Raw genomic sequence first — 16,606 nt, 5'->3', positions numbered from 1 at the left:
AAATTACAAAAATGAAAATCCTAATTTAATTGATCCATGTGCCTTTGAGTGATGATGTGGGCTTTGCTTGCTTTGGATTTGAGGAGAACTGGGTTTGGTTGGCCTTGATTCAATTTGGAGAAAAATTGAATTTAAATGAAATTTTGGTTGAATTTTGGCCCATGTTGCTCCCAGGAGGCTGCCCTGCTCTTGTGGAGGGCAGAGCAGGGAAATTGTGTGAGGAAGCATGTCACGTGCCAAGTGTGGGAGAGACCTTCAGGATGCTGCCCTGCCCTTGTGGAGGGCAGGGCAATGTTGCTTTGGTGCGCCTTGCCTCCCTGCCCGTGCGTCCAAGCTGTGCGCCAATGTGTGCGCTGGCCGTGCCAGTTTTTGTGCCATGCACCAAGAATTGCTGCCCTGCCCTTGCGGAGGGCAGGGCAATGTTGCCAAAAGGTGAGGTTCCAAGTTCAAAACTTGGTGGAGGCACACGCCGCTCCTTTTCCTTGGTTTCCTTGGCACCTAATTCACGCATAAGGCTTGGCTTCCTTGGAGGTCTTGTGTTCGAACCTTGGTGAAAGCAATTGGGGGAGCAGTTTTCCTTGATTTTTCATGAAGAGCACGACATTGCCCTGCTCTCCAAGAGGGCAGAGCAGAAAAATGAGCGCTACTTGCTTTGGGGTGAGGCTCCAGCTTCGAACCTTGGTGGAAGCACATTGGTTTATTTTCGCTTATTTTTGGCCCTTAAAGATGCCTTTCGTTCCTGCCTCAATTGTACGCCAAATATGGATTTCTCTATATCGTTGGAAAGCTCTGAATGTCAGCTTTCCAACGCAACTAAAAGCACATCAATCGAACGTATGTAGCTCAAGTTATAGCCCTTTGAAGTAGGCATGGTCATGCTGTGAGCGCCCAGATTTTAACTTAGCGAAAATTTGCTTCCAACCTCACTTTGTTTCATCATGATATTGCCCTGCCCTTGGCAAGGGCAGGGCAGTGTGCGCTAATTGCTTATTCTCCTTTGATTTGGTCATGGGCCACGCTTTTAAAAGCGTGGCCTAAGGCTCCAAAGTGTGATCCAACTTCAAAGTGTGTCCCAAAGCTCTTTTTTTCTCCTTTTTTTTTGCTTCTTTGCTTCTTTTTCTTCTTATTTCCTACAAGATTTATAAAATTAAAAGATCAAGGAAATATACCAATTAAGTATAAAAGCATTCAATATTTAAGCACAAATCATCAATTTCTTGTATGAAAAAGCATAGAAAAATAGGTATATGATGACATGTCATCAAGCACTCAGCCAAAGGAAGAACACAATAAATCTTAAGAAAACAAAAGAAGGAAGGATCAATAATTAGGAAGTCTTAGGGGATGTAAACAAGCAAGTGTTCAAGGACATGATAAAGGTCTGAAACCTGGTAAAGGAACGAACCTATGTTGCTATGCATGAAACTCCATAAAACTAAGGATTTGACTTCCACAATAATGATTCATCCCTCTTGCCTTTTCATTCATCATTCCTGTTTCAGTACTTGCTTAGGGACAAGCAAGCTTTAAGTTTGGTGTTGTGATACCAGGGCATCTAGGCCCGTTTTACTGACCTTTTCTTTACTGTTTTAGTGTAGTTTCATACGTTTTCTTAGGAAATAAGCAAGTTTTAGATAAAAGAACACCTACTTCTTGATTTAGACAAATATTGTGAATTTTACATTATTTCATGAGAATTATGCAAGGAATGTGGTAATTGTGATCAAAACTAACGCTCCAGGATGTGGCAATGAACCATGTTAAGAGCCATGTTAACTAAGTTAACGTGGACTCTAACACGGAAGAGAGGAACAATTCCAACGTTAGTGACACTCACTTTTGTCACTAACGTTGGATCAAGCTTGCATTGCCCAGATAAGTGGTCATGTTAAGACCACTAACGTGAAAGTTGACGTGGAGTTGAAGTTGATGAGCCAACGTTAGTGACACTCACCTTTTTCACTAACGTTGGTTTGGCATTCATAACCACATTAAGAGCCACGTTAACTTAGTTAACGTGAGCTCTAACGTGAGGACTAGGGGCACAAGGCAACGTTATTGGGAAAGGTGAGTTCCAATAACGCTTGCGAGGATGAGACATAACCACGTTAAAAGCCACGTTAACTTAGTTAACGTGAGCTCTAATGTGGGGACTAGGGGCACAAGGCAATATTATTGGGAAAGGTGAGTCCTAATAACGCTTGTGAAGGTTTGTAAGGCAACGTTAGTGGTCATGTTAGTACCACTAACGTTGGAGTTAACGTGGGCCATGTGGTGGGAACGTTAGTAAGAAATGTGATTGCCACTAACGTTCTCGAACCCATAATGTCACTCAGCGTTAACGCCACTAACGCCCTAAGCCAAAGTCCATGCTTACATCACTTTCTCTCTGCAACTTAAGCTGAGCCCACTGAAGATTCCCAACTGCTTCAACTTAAGATCAAAGGCCCATATCCAAGACTTGCACAATTGACTAGAAGACCAAGAGGAGTAGTATATATAGGAGTAGTTTTGAACTAAAAGAGGGATTGGCACATTGGAGAAAACTACACTCTGTATATTTTACTTTTCTGCAACTTCTAGAGTTAGAATGTATCTTTCTTCTTCCTCATTTCCATTTTCCAAGGCTATGAAAAACTAAACCCCTTTCATTAGGTTAGGGAGATCTGTTGTAATTTGATGGATCAATCATAGTTTTCATTATTCTTCTTCTTTCTTTTCTCTTGATCTTACTAGAAAGCTTTCGATCTTCATCTAATTTGATTGTTATCTTGGGAAACAAACTCTCCATAATTGGATCTCCTCTGAGCCTTGGAAAAGGGATAAGGAGATCATGCTAGAAATGCTTTCTCATGTTGGACCAAATTGGGGTTTGGATGGGTATAGTGACATGTAACCCTACCAACACTTTGATTTGGAAATACATGTGGTATAATCAGTGACCATACCTCATCTCTTCTCATGAGCAATTAAATCAAGGAATTGTGTAATTGTTCAAGTTTAGAGAGATTGGATTGCCAAGGAATTGGGATTCAATCATTTAAGATTGCCAAGGAGATTAATCAATGCATTGATTGCAGAAGAGATGAGAATGAACTTGATCCAGAGAATGCAACACCTCCTGAACCCAATGATTTTCCCATTCCTGATCTTACCCATTCTCTTTACTTTCTGTCATTTACTTTCATGCTAATCACCCTAATTCCCCATTTAAGATTCTGCACTTTATTTTCTGTCATTTATTTTCCCGCCATTTACTTTTCTGCAATTCTATATCCATTTTCTGCTTAGCTCAACTAGAGCATTCTTCCAATTAAAATTGCTTGACCAATCAATCCTTGTGGGAGTCGACCTCACTCTATTGTGAGTTTTTACTTGACGACAATTCGGTATACTTGCTGAAGGAAATTTGTTGAGAGACAAATTCCCATGAATGTTATTTTTTCTTGATCTTCTAGAGCAATGTGTATTTGGAAGTATCCCGAATAACCGTCTAGAAAATAATAATGAGATTTACTGGCTAATTGATCAAGCATTTGGTCGATGAATGGTAGTGGGAAATGATATTTTCTAGTGGCCGCATTCAACCTTTGGTAGTCAATGCACACCCTCCAAGAGTTTTGCACCCTTGTTGCTATAAGCTCCACGCTCTCATTCTTGATTGTGGTCACCCCAGATTTCTTTGGCACGACTTAGACCAGGCTCACCCATTCACTATCCGAAATAAGGTAGATGATGTCCGCTTCTAGTAGCCGGGTGACCTCTTTTTTCACAACCTCAAGAATAGTGGAATTGAGTCGCCTTTGAGGTTGTCGAACGGGTCTAGCTCCTTCTTCGAAGAATATTCGGTGCTCGCATACTTGGGGGCTTATTCCCACTAGATCCGCCAAGCTCCACCCTATGGCCCTTTTGTTCTTCCTCAATATACATAGCAACTTTTCTTCTTATTGAGGATTTAGTTCCCTTGCAATAATCACGGGGAATTTGTGGGCTTCATCAAGATATGAGTACTTTAGGTGGGGTGGTAGTGGCTTTAATTCTACCTTTTGGTCTTGACTTGAGGCTTGAACTTTTGGATGATCCAGATGGGGTAATGCATTCACTTCACTTGGATTTTCACTTGTATTTTCAATTATATGCTTCTCATCTAACTTTGCAAAATGCACTTTGGCCACAATGTTGTCAATTGGGTCACACCGGAATAGAGAATGATTCACCAGTGGGTGTTTCATTGCTTCTTCTTGGCTAAAACTCACGACTCTCCCATCTATTTCAAACGAGTAGGTTCCCGAGTAGGCATCTAACTTGAACCTAGAGGTCCTAAAAAATGGTGTCCTAAGTAGGATAGATGATGCCATCTCGGACTCGCTTGATGGCATCTCAAGAACGTAAAAATCAATTGGAAACACCAACCTTTTATATTCACAAATACATCTTCCGTAACACCCGTCACGGATATTATGCTCTTGTCCGCCAAAATAAATCTTGTCGTCGACCTCTTCAATGGTGGTAGCCTCAATATACGATAGACAGAAAGAGGCATAATGCTAATGCATGCACCGAGATCACACATACAATCTAGAAATTGAACCCCATCTACGGTACAAGTGACCATGCCCGGGCCCGGATCATCACACTTCTCGGGTAATGCTCCCATTAAAGCGGAAATAGAACTCCCCAATGGAATAGTCTCTAACTCAAGAATTCTATCCTTGTTCATGCATAAATCCTTAAGAAATTTCGTATATTTAGGTACTTGATGGATGGCATCAAAGAGGGGGATCGTTACCTCAACATTCTTGAACATCTCTACTATTTTGGCGTCAAGTTCCATACGCTTCCTAGCTTTCTTTGCAAGTGTAGGAAATGGGATTGGTTGAGTAATTTCTTCTTCCATGGCTCCCTTATTCTTAGGGGCCTCACTTGTTGGTTGAGTCTCTTCATCCTCAACTATGACTTGTGCTTCCTCCTCCTCTTCTATTTCTTCTATCTCGATTCCCTTCTCCTCTTGATTGATTATGATCGGACTTGCGTCCTTTACCTTTTTCTCTTTCAATTGAGTCCCGGATCTCAAGGTAATAGCATTAATGCCACCTTTGGGATTGGGTTGAGGTTGAGAGGGAATGGCACTAGAATTTGGGGCTTGAGGAGCGGAAGTAGAGGGTGGGTCTGTGCGTGCAAGGAGAGCATGTAGAGTAGATGTAAGACCGATGAGGCCGGAAGCAAATGTGGTTTGAAGCTCTTTTTGGCCTTGGAGAATGGTCTGGAGTGTATCATCTTGATTGGAAAAAGTGGAAGGGTATGTCATTTGAGGGGCTTATGATTGATTAGGTAGAGGTGGTGGTCGTTGATGTGGTGGTTGATAGGTTTGGTAGTTTCTTCCTTGGTTTTGTTGGGTGTATGGTTGGCTTTGGGAGTATGGTCGGTTTTGTGAGTTGTTGTTGTTCCATCTTTTATTGCCTCTATTGTTGTTGTTGTCCCTACCTCCTTGTTGGTAATTGTCCCTCCATTGGTTGGAGTTGTCCCTCCAATTTTTATTAGAATTGCCACCCCCTTGATTGTAATTTCCTCCTTGTTGAGGATACCCTTGGTTGAAATTGCGGCCTTGTTGGTAGTATCCTTGATTCGGGTGGTCATAAAAGTTGTGGGTAGCCGCCAAGGTGTTGTCTTCTTGAAGACTTGGGCACTCGTCCGTGTAGTGGGAATAGCAAAAAAAAATGCCACACACTTTTTGGGGGACCAATTGTTGACTATATTGTTGAGGAGGTGGTGGAGGGTGTTGTTGATGAGGTTGTTGTTGACCCAATTGGAGTTGCTTTAGGATGTTTGTCATCTCGCCCAAGGATTTGGCAAGGGTGGTGGCCTCACTACTAGAGGATACTTCATTCACGGTCTTTGGGAGGTTGACTTTTCGTCAACCTTGTTGGTTGGACTCGGCCAAGTCACCAATGAGTTGCCATGCTTCCTCCGCTGTCTTATATTTAAACAAAGAACCATTGCTAGAGGAATCCAAAAGAGTCCTATCTTGTTCTCGCATCCCTTGGCATATGTAGCCGAGCAACACTTTAGTGTCAATCATGTGGTTGGGGCATGCATCAAGAAGTTTGCGAAACCACTCCCAATACTCGCATAGGGGTTCTGTTTCGTATTGCACAATGCATGAGATCTCCTTTCTTAGCCTGTCCATCCTTTCCGGGGGCAAGAATTTTTCTAAGAACCCTCTTCTAAGTAAGTCCCAATCAGAAATAACATCACTAGGTAGAGTGTAAAACCACTCTTTAGTTTATCCTCAAGAGAGAATGGGAAAGCAAACAACCATATAGTAACTTCATCGGACCTTCCCGTCTAGTTGTTGAGCATATACTATGAAAATCCTTGAGGTGTCGAATAGGATCTTGTGCGGAATGTCCATATAACTTAGGTAGGAGGTGAATCAAAGCGGTCTTGAGTTCAAAATTCGCGTTCAAGTTTGGATGAAGCACATGAATGGGTTGAAGAACATAATCCGGTGCACCCGCTTCCTTGAGAGTAACTCTCCTCGGAGCGGCCATGGTGTTGGCACCTAGATCAAAAGAAGAGTTATTAGTAGTATTAACGGAGGAATAGCTAGTGACTTCTTCGAATGACAGTTCAGAATTCACTTCGGGTAAGGTTGGTAAATTGGTAGGAACCTTTTCACCTTCCCCAAAGGTTAACGACCTCCGAGCTTGCCTAATGTGGAGCAAAGTTCGTTCAATTTCCGGATCAAATGGGGCTAAGCTCGGATTTGGTTGTGAACGCGTCATGCAATGAAGGGAGTGTAAAGCTCATGGCAACAAGTGGAATTAGACAAAGATTAATCCTATGTTAATCAAACAAAGAAGCAATCAAGAAAAAATGCAAGTATGTACATATACACATATTACACTAAATAATAACATGGCACACATAAGTAATTCCCCAGAAACGGCGCCATTTTGATAATCGATATTTTATATGTCGATATAGAATTTAATAGTTAATACAATCGTGAGTATAGTCTAATCGACACTCAAATCTCGCATCAAACAATTCTACAATCTACAATCAAGAGTAATCTCCCGAGTCGTCCTCCCTTGAAATTACTATAGAATGCATGTTATTGATTAGGAAACTTTTGTTGTGGTTTTTGAAGATTGATGTACTAGTTCAAGCTAGCAAAAGTGGATAACAAACAATCAATATTAAAGGACTTGGCCAAGGGTTAACATTGGAAGTTCTATCACTATAGTTTCCTTCAATGATGATAACAATTAAGTCTTGCTTCACTTAGTTGACCTCTAATTATAGAGAAGATTCAAGTGAAAGTAATTAGTTTGAGTCACAATTCCTAGCTTCACCCTAAGGGAGTCTAGTTTTAGTGCACTCCAAACGAATTAGCATTTCTCAATTCTTAATCAACAATTGACATCCACTATTCAAGTTTTTATAATGGTTCAAACCCTAAGCCAAGTGAAAGACTTTTACTCCATAACTGGTGTTGGCATTTTATCAAACATTTGGTGAGCATTCATAAGAGGCATTATGAAATTGAAATGAATAATTGAATTCAAGAGATCTAAATCACACAATCATCAACAATTGAATAATTACAAGTAATAGATATGAAAGTACCTCAAGTCACTAGTTCCAAATCGAAGTAACAAAGTCAAAGCTAAATCCAAAGTGAGAGGATCAAAGAACACAAATTAAGAATAGGAGAAGAGTAGATCTAATAATTGCATCAAAATAAAAGTGTATTACAATGGATCTCACCAAGAAAATCAAAGGATAATTGCAATGGAGAATGAAATCCTAGAGAGAGGTTAGAGGTTCTCTCTCTAGCCCAAAATGTAACCAAATCTATGAAAATATCTAAGAAAGTGTAAAAAATGAGTGAATCCCCTAAACCCCTCAATCCTTGGCCTTCTTAAGCTTTTTCCCGCCAAAACGCTTTCCTAAAATAGGGTTTCTAACTGCCTCCATGCGCTGGTCACGTGCCTCTTAAAAAATCACGTGCGACAGTCGGCGCGTACGCACACAGCATGCGTACGCATCCCTGGGCATTTGCAATCCGCACGCAGGCGTGATGTGCATGGACGCGTCCATGAGGATCATGTCTTAGCCGCTAAATGCGCCGGCTCATAGCTTGGCTCCTGGCTTTGGCTCTGGTGGTGCAACTCTGCACGGACGTGCCATGTGCGCACAAGCGCCGCTGCTGAAGTTTCCAAAGCTCAATTTTCCATGCTCCTTTCCTTTATGCATGCTCCCATTCTCTCCTCTAAGTCATTCGTGCACTATAAACCCTGAAACCACTTAACACACGGGTCACGGTATCAAATGGTGCTAGAGGAGGATTAAGAATATATCTAATTTAATGCAAAAGAAGCATGTTTTCATCCATGAGGCGAAATTAGGAAAGGAGCACAAAATCATGAATTTTCATATGAATAAGTGCGTAGGATCATTGATTAAACCCTTGAAATCAATACAAGATAAACCCTAAACATGGGGTTTATCAGGGTGCTTGACATGACATAGTTGGACAGCAGTCACTGCCAAATATGGGCCTCATAGGTCAAAGAACGGACACGAATACCCAAGGGAGTCGTCTTATTGGCACCATATATCCACTGACTTCCTAGCTCAGCAACCACAGCTTAGACTTGGTCCTAATCGAAAGTCTTCATGTTTATCTTACTTTAAGCCTCTTCATATGCATCTTTACCACTCGGTCTAGGCTCAAGGTTGAGGGCATGCTCAATCGCCTCCTCAATGACTAGAATCTGCTGGCATCTCAGGTAAACTGCATCAAGGGCCCCAGTGTAGTAGTTCGTATAAAGTTCCTTGACCCATGATTCATTCACCGTTGGAAGCTACCGACCTAGGAACCTCCAACCCCATTGAGCAATCCGTCATCAGTATACCGGCTCAACTCATCCGGGATATGGAGTTCCTGCTCAACATGTAAGTTCCTTTTTTGGAACTTTTCAAACTTTTGCTCCGAAAATGCGTTGCTGAACTTATGTTTATCAGTGGGAGGTATATTCTGAGCTTTTCTGTCACTCCCACTGATACGCCTTGCATAGAATGCAGCATCAGAGGTATTAGCAGACTGAGAAATCTGCTTTCTTTTGCCAGAGCTTGTGGCCTTACCCTTTTCTTTTCTATTAGCCATCTGCAAAATAAGAGAGGAAATGGGGATATGAACATAATCTAGAGGCACACAATTAAGGAAGTATGATAAACAGATAACAAGCAGAAACTACATCACCTGGCAACATATAACAGAAGTGAACAGAAAATGGAAATTGAATGGAAGGATACATGAGAATCAAATTAAATCAAACACAAACAACTTCCAATCAAATTTAGGACATGAGGAAAGCTAACTTGCTTGTTCATAAAAGAATAAAAAAAAAGGAAGGAACATTGTTACTATGCACAAAGTGAAAGAAAATAGTTAAAAGTTAAAAGTTAATGTTAGTTGAAAAATAAAAAGAAAGTTAAAAGTTAAAAGTTATGTTAGTCAAAAGGGAAGTGGTTAATTGAAAGAAAAGAAATGAAAAGTTAAAAGTTACGTAAAGAAAAAGAAAAATTTGGTTGAGAAGGAGAAGCAAAAGAAAAAGATATTTGAAAAAGAAATCAAAGTTTAAAAGTTATGTAAAAGAAAGAGAAAGTTAGTAAAAGAGATGGAAGGAAAATCAAAAGTTAGGTGAATAGTCACAAGTTCCTTAATTCCAAAAGGTTTCGAAAATGTCAAAACAAGCAAGTTTCTATTCACTTCACAAAAGTTTAAGATGCCAAAACAAGTTTATGTACATGTACGTGTAGAGCATATAATTGATGTGCGGAAAACGATCCAACACAAAACTCACCGGCAAGTGTACCGGGTCGCATCAAGTAATAATAACTCACATGAGTGAGGTCGATCCCACAGGGATTAACTTAAAGTGCAAGAAACTTAAATTGCAGTAACTTAAATGGCAAGAAAGATAAATTGCTAGAAGATAAAAGGGAATTAAGGAGTGGGATTGCAAGATCTTAACAAAAGAAAAGTAAATTGCAGTAATGAAGATAGCAGAAATTGAATTGGATGCAAACAGAAATTTAAACAGCAAGGAAATTAAAGTGCAGTAAAGGTTCACAGAAGAACCAAAAGTGATCTCAGGATCCCCAGGGCTTAGGTAGCAGAGCCTAAAACCCAATTTCCTTCCCAGATCTGAATTAACTAAGCAATTAACAGAAAATTAAAGATGAAGCAGTAGAAGAACAGAATTGGAATTCAATTATGCAGAAAATAAAATACAAAGAGCTTGAATGGGAATTGGGACAGAATTTCCCCAATTTCACACACCCAATGCTCAGAAAATAGAAGAGTAGAATTGCCCAAGAGAAGTGAGGAAGGAGATCAATCAATTCTCCTTTGATCCTCTTGGCACTCGGACAAATTCTCTCAAGGACAATTACAAAAGCTCAAAAGAAAAGTGAAAGTAGAATTTCAAAGCCAAGGTAAAAGTAAAAATTCAAAAATGAGCATAAAGAAAAATCCAAAAGTCCTAATTACATCAAACTAAGTCCTATTTATACACTTTCTATTCTTGGATTTTGGGATTTGGATGGGCTTTTGGATTGGTGAAGAAATGAGTTCAAATTAATTTTTAATTTGAATTTTGGCCCAAAAACCACTCCCAGGAGGCTGCCCTGCCCTTGTGGAAGGCAGGGCAGAAAATTGATGCTTGGTGCTTGGAGTTGGTGCGGCCATGATGCGTTTTGGTGCTGCGTGGTGCGCGTCTGGCATGAGGTTGGTGCGCCAGAGGCTGCCCTGCCCGCGCCAAGGGCAGGGCAGGAAAGCTTTGGTGCGCCAGGGGGCGTTGTACGCTCGGTTGGTGCTGCCAGGGGGCGTTTGGTGCGCCAAGTCCATGCACCATTTCAAATGCTGCTCTGCCCGCGCCAAGGGCAGGGCAAGGTTCCCAATCTTCATGACCCGTGTTCGAACCTGGTGGCTTGCAAACACGCTACTTTTTCTTTTGATTTCTTGGCACGCTAGTGGGTCTTAGAGCTTGGCTTCCTCATGGTTCATTGTTCGAACCTTGTGGCTTGCATAGTTGACATTTTTACCTTGATTTTCTTCCTACCCTTAGTCTTTGGCTTCCTCATGGTCCCTTGCTCGAGCCTTGTAGCATGCATAGTTGATATTTTCTTCTTGATTTTCTTCCTCATGGAGCCCGATTCTGCTCTCCACAAGGGCAGGGCAGAGTTTGCTTCTCTTGGTTCCAAGGCATCATTTTGTGCTCTGCCCTTGGAGTGGGCAGGGCAGAGTTGCCTATGCTTGCTTGGTCACCTAATGCTGCCCTCCTAGAGGGCATTCTGCCCTTGTGGAGGGCAAGGTTGCTTCCACTATGAGTTGCGGCACGCTTCTCCCTTCTTTGGCCACGCTTTCCTTTTCTTGTGTCACGCTTCTTAGGCCACGCTTTTCATTTTCTTTTCTTTTCTTCACCTATAATAAACCAAACAACCACTCAAAGTATCACTAAATTCAAGAGGCTTATAAATCAATTAAAATGCAATTAAAATTAGCTTAAACCTCATGATTTAACATTAATTTCATGGTGGTTGCTTGATTTAGAGAAGTTGTGCATTTTCACTCCAAATCACTTACTTAGGATACAAGAAAGTGCATAAATGCTAACAAAACAAGTGAAATTAGCCTAAAAAAATGGGTATATGATGACTTGTCATCAATAATCAAGTAATTATCAATCATAAGTAAATTGTCATAAGTTTATGCAATTTGTTGTTGGAAAAGTGAACAATATTGAAAAACAAGTAAATCAAAGAACATTCAACACCAAATTCAAAAGCTTATTTACTATGTGACTCAAGGGAACTTAGACATGGAGAAAATTGAATCAAATTTACCCACATAGTTAAAAAGAAATCCACCTTGTGAGAGCATGCAAAAGAGACTTGAATTTAAATGAAAACCAAGTTTATGGTCAAATCGTAGCTCAATTAAGGATTGTTCAATGCTTAAAAATAACATACAAGTTAAAACAAGCAAAGATTTTAAAGAATGGACCAAAACTTGTAAGGAGACTCTTGAGGAAATTTCCAAAACCCTTTTAGCCAACAAGATTCTTTTGACACAGAATTTCGTCAATTAGAATCTTGTTGCACTAAGTAAAACAATATCATTTAGTGAAGTAAGGTCAAGAAAAGTCCGACAGCATTCTAACAGTAAATTAGCCTATTTTCCAATTTCAATCAATCAATCTAAGTCTCATATGAATGTATCAATAATTAAACACAGAAAAACCACATGTGAATTCATATGAAATAAATAAATAAGCCAACATACACTAATAAAACATGAATAGGCAATTAAACCAAACCAACAAAAGCACTGGCCTAAAATAAGCTCAACAACATACTAGCAACAATAGTAATCTTATTGTTGGACAAATAACAAAAATTAATGGCCTAAAAACACAGCACCAAATCAGCAACAATGAACAAAAGCAATGGATTCGAGCAGTATTCTTTCTTTTGAATTCAACAGCCATTCCACAAGTAAGCAAGATGAATTCAAATAAATTCACATAACTGAATCCAACATTGAAGTTCAAAATTAACCAAGAACACAGCAGCAATAACAACTTAGATTCAGACATTAAGCAAAATTGTCATCACTACAAATAATCCATAAATTGCTCATACCAAATAACACTCAGCAGCAAGAGCAAAATAGCAAGAACAACTGTGGAGCAGCATCAACAAACCAAATTAACACAGGGGCAAGTTGCAGCAATAAACAAACCAATTACAAAAAGAAAATCATCCATTTCCAAACAGCAACAGTAATCAAGACAAGCCTAAATAAACTATTCAGTCCAGATTCTCTAACAACCTAAGCAACTAACTTGCATTTCCAAATTAAACTAAGCTAACAGAAAATAGAAAAGGGAATAGAAAACAAAATTAAAAACAGAAAAGAGAAAGGAACCTAGAAAGGCAGAAAGAGAACAGAGAAAGGGAAGGGACAAGAGAAGGGGAAACAGAAGCAGAGGGATGCCGGCCTAGAGGTGGCGGTGACGAACGGATTTTTTGACGGTTTAGAATTTCACAAATGAATTCTCGTTGCAAGTATAGTTTCTAAACCAACAATAATTCTTTCATACAAAAGATTGTTTGTCACAAGTAACAAACCCCTAAAATTAATAACCGAAGTATTCAAACCTCGGGTCGTTCTCCCTATGAATTGTAATGAAGTGTTTTGTTATTGGTTGTGAGTTATTTTTGGGGTTTTAATAAGAAACATGAAAGATAAATGGCAAGAAAGTAAACTAAGGCCTAAAAAGGTCTTGGCAAGGGTTGGTGGTCAAGGAACTCTATCCTAATCACTAGCCACAATATGAGAATTGGCAAGGATTAATCTCATTAAATCATCCTCTAACTAGTAGTAAAGGAAAGTCAAATGAGCTATATCAATCCTAGTCCATAAGTCCTAACTCTCCACTAATTCAATTAGTGAGAACTAGAGTCAATGGATCCCAATCATCAATTACTTGGACATTAGTAACTCAAGAGTTCCTAAGTTACCTTTCCAAGCCAAGAACATAAAACTCTACTCTAAAATCCAACCAAGCATTTCATCAAACACTTGGAAGGCATAAAAGGAAAGCATAGTAAATTGATAACAAGAATAGAATCTAACAACAATTATTGAAATGAATTAACAACAACAATCAAAAGAAACACATTTATTATGAATTACCTTGATTGAATTGAAAGAGAGTAGAAGAAACAAAAGTAGATCTACAACAAAACACAAGAACAACATAAAGGAAATTACAACAAAAGAATGGAAGGAGAATGAATGTAACAACAAGGAATTGAGAAGATAGAAGTAGAAGAAGATGTATTAAAACCTAGATCTAAGAACTAAATCTAATCCTAATCCTAATCCTAGAGAGAAGTGAGAGCTTCTCTCTCTAGAAACTACTTCTAAAACTAAAACTAAACTAATGATAACTAACATCTAAAGTATGAAAGTATGTAAAGTATGTTGATTTCCCTTCAATCCTTGGCTTAAATAGCATCAGAAATGAGTTGGATTGGGCCCACAAGGCTTCTAAAATCGCTGGCCACGTTTTGCTTTAAGTGAACCAGGTGGCAGCAACGGCGCGTGCGCTCCAGCATACGTGTAGCAACTATGGCAAATCTTATATCGTTTCGAAGCCCCAGATGTTAGTTTTCTAACCCAACTGGAACCGCATCATTTGGACCTCTGTAGCTCATGTTATGGTCGTTTAAGTGTGAAGAGGTCGGCTTGACAGCTTTCCGGTTCTTTCATTTCTTCATGAGTTCTCCAACTTTTCATGCTTTCTTTCTTTATTCCCTTGATCCAATCTTTGCCTCCTAAACCTTAAACCACTTAACAAACATATCAAGGCATCTAATGGAATCAAGGAGAATTAGATTTAGTTATTTTAAGACCTAAAAAGCATGTTTTCACTCTTAAGCACAATTAAAGGAGAAGTTATAAAACCATGCTATTTCAATGGATAAATGTGGGTAAAAGGTTATAAAATCTCCTAAAATCAATACAAGATAAACCCTACAAATGGGGTTTATCAGGCGGCTCCAGGGTTCGGATAGGAGGGGAAGAACAAGGGGGCTCGACGTGAGCTGGAGGAGAGCTCGAGGGCTGTCGGGATGGCTCGGCCTCTGGTTCGGCAAGGTGGGGCACGGCGATGGTGGAATCATGGAGGTGAGGTGTTGAAATAGTGAAGCTGTTGAGGCGCACTGGGTGGTCGCGAGAAGAAGATTTAATGGAGAGGATTATGCCAATTTGGAAAATAGAATTTCTTCCGTGGCAAGTATAGTCCACACCGGCAACGGATCCTCTCAATCGAAGTTTAAAAATAAGAATTGTCACAATTCAAAACAAATATAAACTGGGAGTCTTAAGTTCCGGGTCATCTTCCCTAGGAGTTTCAAATGAAGTGCTCAATTATTGACTACGGAGTAAGAGGTTGATGGAAAAAGGTAAGAAATATAAATTGCAAGAAAGTAAATAAACATGCAAGAAATTAAATGAAAGCAATTATATTCAAAGGCAATTGATCAAGAAAAAGGGAAATTCAAGTGCTAAGAAACCTCTTGGCATGGATTGAGAGCTAAGGTTACCTATCCAAGCCATTGACCACAAACATATGATGATTATGAAGAGTTGATCCTACTTAGTCAACTCTAACATCGAGGATAAGTCAAATAGGCATAGTTGATTTCAATCCACAAGTCCTAACCAACTCTATTAATGGAAAGCTTAGAGTTAGTGGAAACTAAATCAACTAACTACTCTAATATATCAATTAAAAATAGACATCAATGACTCAAGGGTCACCAAAATCCTCAATTCCATGCCAAGAGTGAGGAAAAACTAAGCAAAAACTAAGTCAAGCATTTTTATCAAACACTTGGTGTACATGAAATAAAATCTAAAACTACCAAATGCAAGAAAATAATAGTAACAACTAAAGAAAGAAATAATAACATGAAAACATAAATTTGCATTAAATGAAATTAAAATCAAAAAGAGTATTCATAACATAAAAGTGACAAAATAAAAGGAATAATAAAAGAAATGAAGAAGATCAAGACAAAAGAACATAAAAACATAAAGGAAACTACACTAGAACAAGAATTATAAGCTGAAATTAAAGAGAAATAAACTAAGAAAACCTAAATTCTAAAGAGAATGGGGAGCTTCTCTCTTTAGAAAATAACCTACAACATAACAAAACCTAAAACTAATTGCTTCCCCCTTCATCATTCTTCAATTTGGCTTGAAAAAGCTTCAGAATTGAGTTGGATTGGGTTTTGGAGGCCCAGAATTTGCCCCCAGTGATTTGCAATTAATGACCTCACGTGAATGCGTTTGTGCGTACGCACGCATCACTATGCGTACGCATCCTTGATTAAGCTTCCAAACTCCAATTTCTTCATGATTTCTTCTCTTTTGAATGCTCTTTCCTCACTTCAACCCATACTTGCCTTGAAAACCTTAAATCACTTAACAAATACATTAAGGCACCAAATAGGATTAAAGTGAATAAAATTTAGCAATTAAAAGGCCTAAAAAGCATGTTTTCACTTTTAAGTACAATTTAGGAAGAAATCATGAAACTATGTTGTTTCTATGGGTAAATGCAAGAAAAGATGATGAAATCCACCTAAATAGAGCAAATAAATATCATGAAATGTGGATTCATCACCAACCCAGAGAAGTGCGACGCAATCATCCAGATAGCCGGTCCCAGATCCATCAAAGGCGTCCAAAGATTAACCAATAGACTCACCGCCCTTTCTCGGTATCATGGAGCCTCATCATAAAAGGCCATCCCCTTCGTCAACTTAATTAAAAAAGGGATTAACTTCCAATAGATGGCAGAATGCAAAGCAGCTTTCCAGTACTTCAAAAAACTCTTGTCCGAACCGCTGGTGTCGGCAAAACCGTTGGTCGGGAAACTGTTCTTTTTGTATCTCACAATCTCAAGTGAAGCAATGGGGTGGGTCTCATTCGAGAAAAGGATACCTGAAATTT

General features: G+C 39.3%; 1 protein-coding gene across 1 annotated transcript; it reads right to left on the bottom strand.

Annotated features, from left to right (window-relative positions):
- Positions 1-3,944: 3,944 nt before the first annotated feature.
- On the bottom strand, positions 3,945-5,308 carry LOC107469904 (uncharacterized). The gene is made up of 2 exons (XM_016089295.1): positions 4,414-5,308; positions 3,945-4,267 (listed from the first exon to the last, which is right to left on the bottom strand). Exons 1-2 carry the CDS (start codon positions 5,306-5,308, stop codon positions 3,945-3,947), a joined length of 1,218 nt encoding a protein of 405 aa, XP_015944781.1.
- Positions 5,309-16,606: the final 11,298 nt, after the last annotated feature.

Source organism: Arachis duranensis, chromosome 10 (genome assembly GCF_000817695.3).
Source record: "Arachis duranensis cultivar V14167 chromosome 10, aradu.V14167.gnm2.J7QH, whole genome shotgun sequence".
NCBI lineage: Eukaryota > Viridiplantae > Streptophyta > Magnoliopsida > Fabales > Fabaceae > Arachis > Arachis duranensis.
This window is presented reverse-complemented; position numbering and strand designations above follow the sequence as displayed.

What these genes read in the sequence shown, in the direction of transcription:
- LOC107469904 (XM_016089295.1), bottom strand. Translation starts at nt 5,308, where the DNA reads ATGACATACCCTTCCACTTTTTCCAATCAAGATGATACACTCCAGACC. An exon ending in TGTATTTGTGAATATAAAAG is followed by an intron (nt 4,268 to 4,413) that starts GTTGGTGTTTCC and finishes CGTTTGAAATAG; the next exon opens with ATGGGAGAGTCGTGAGTTTT.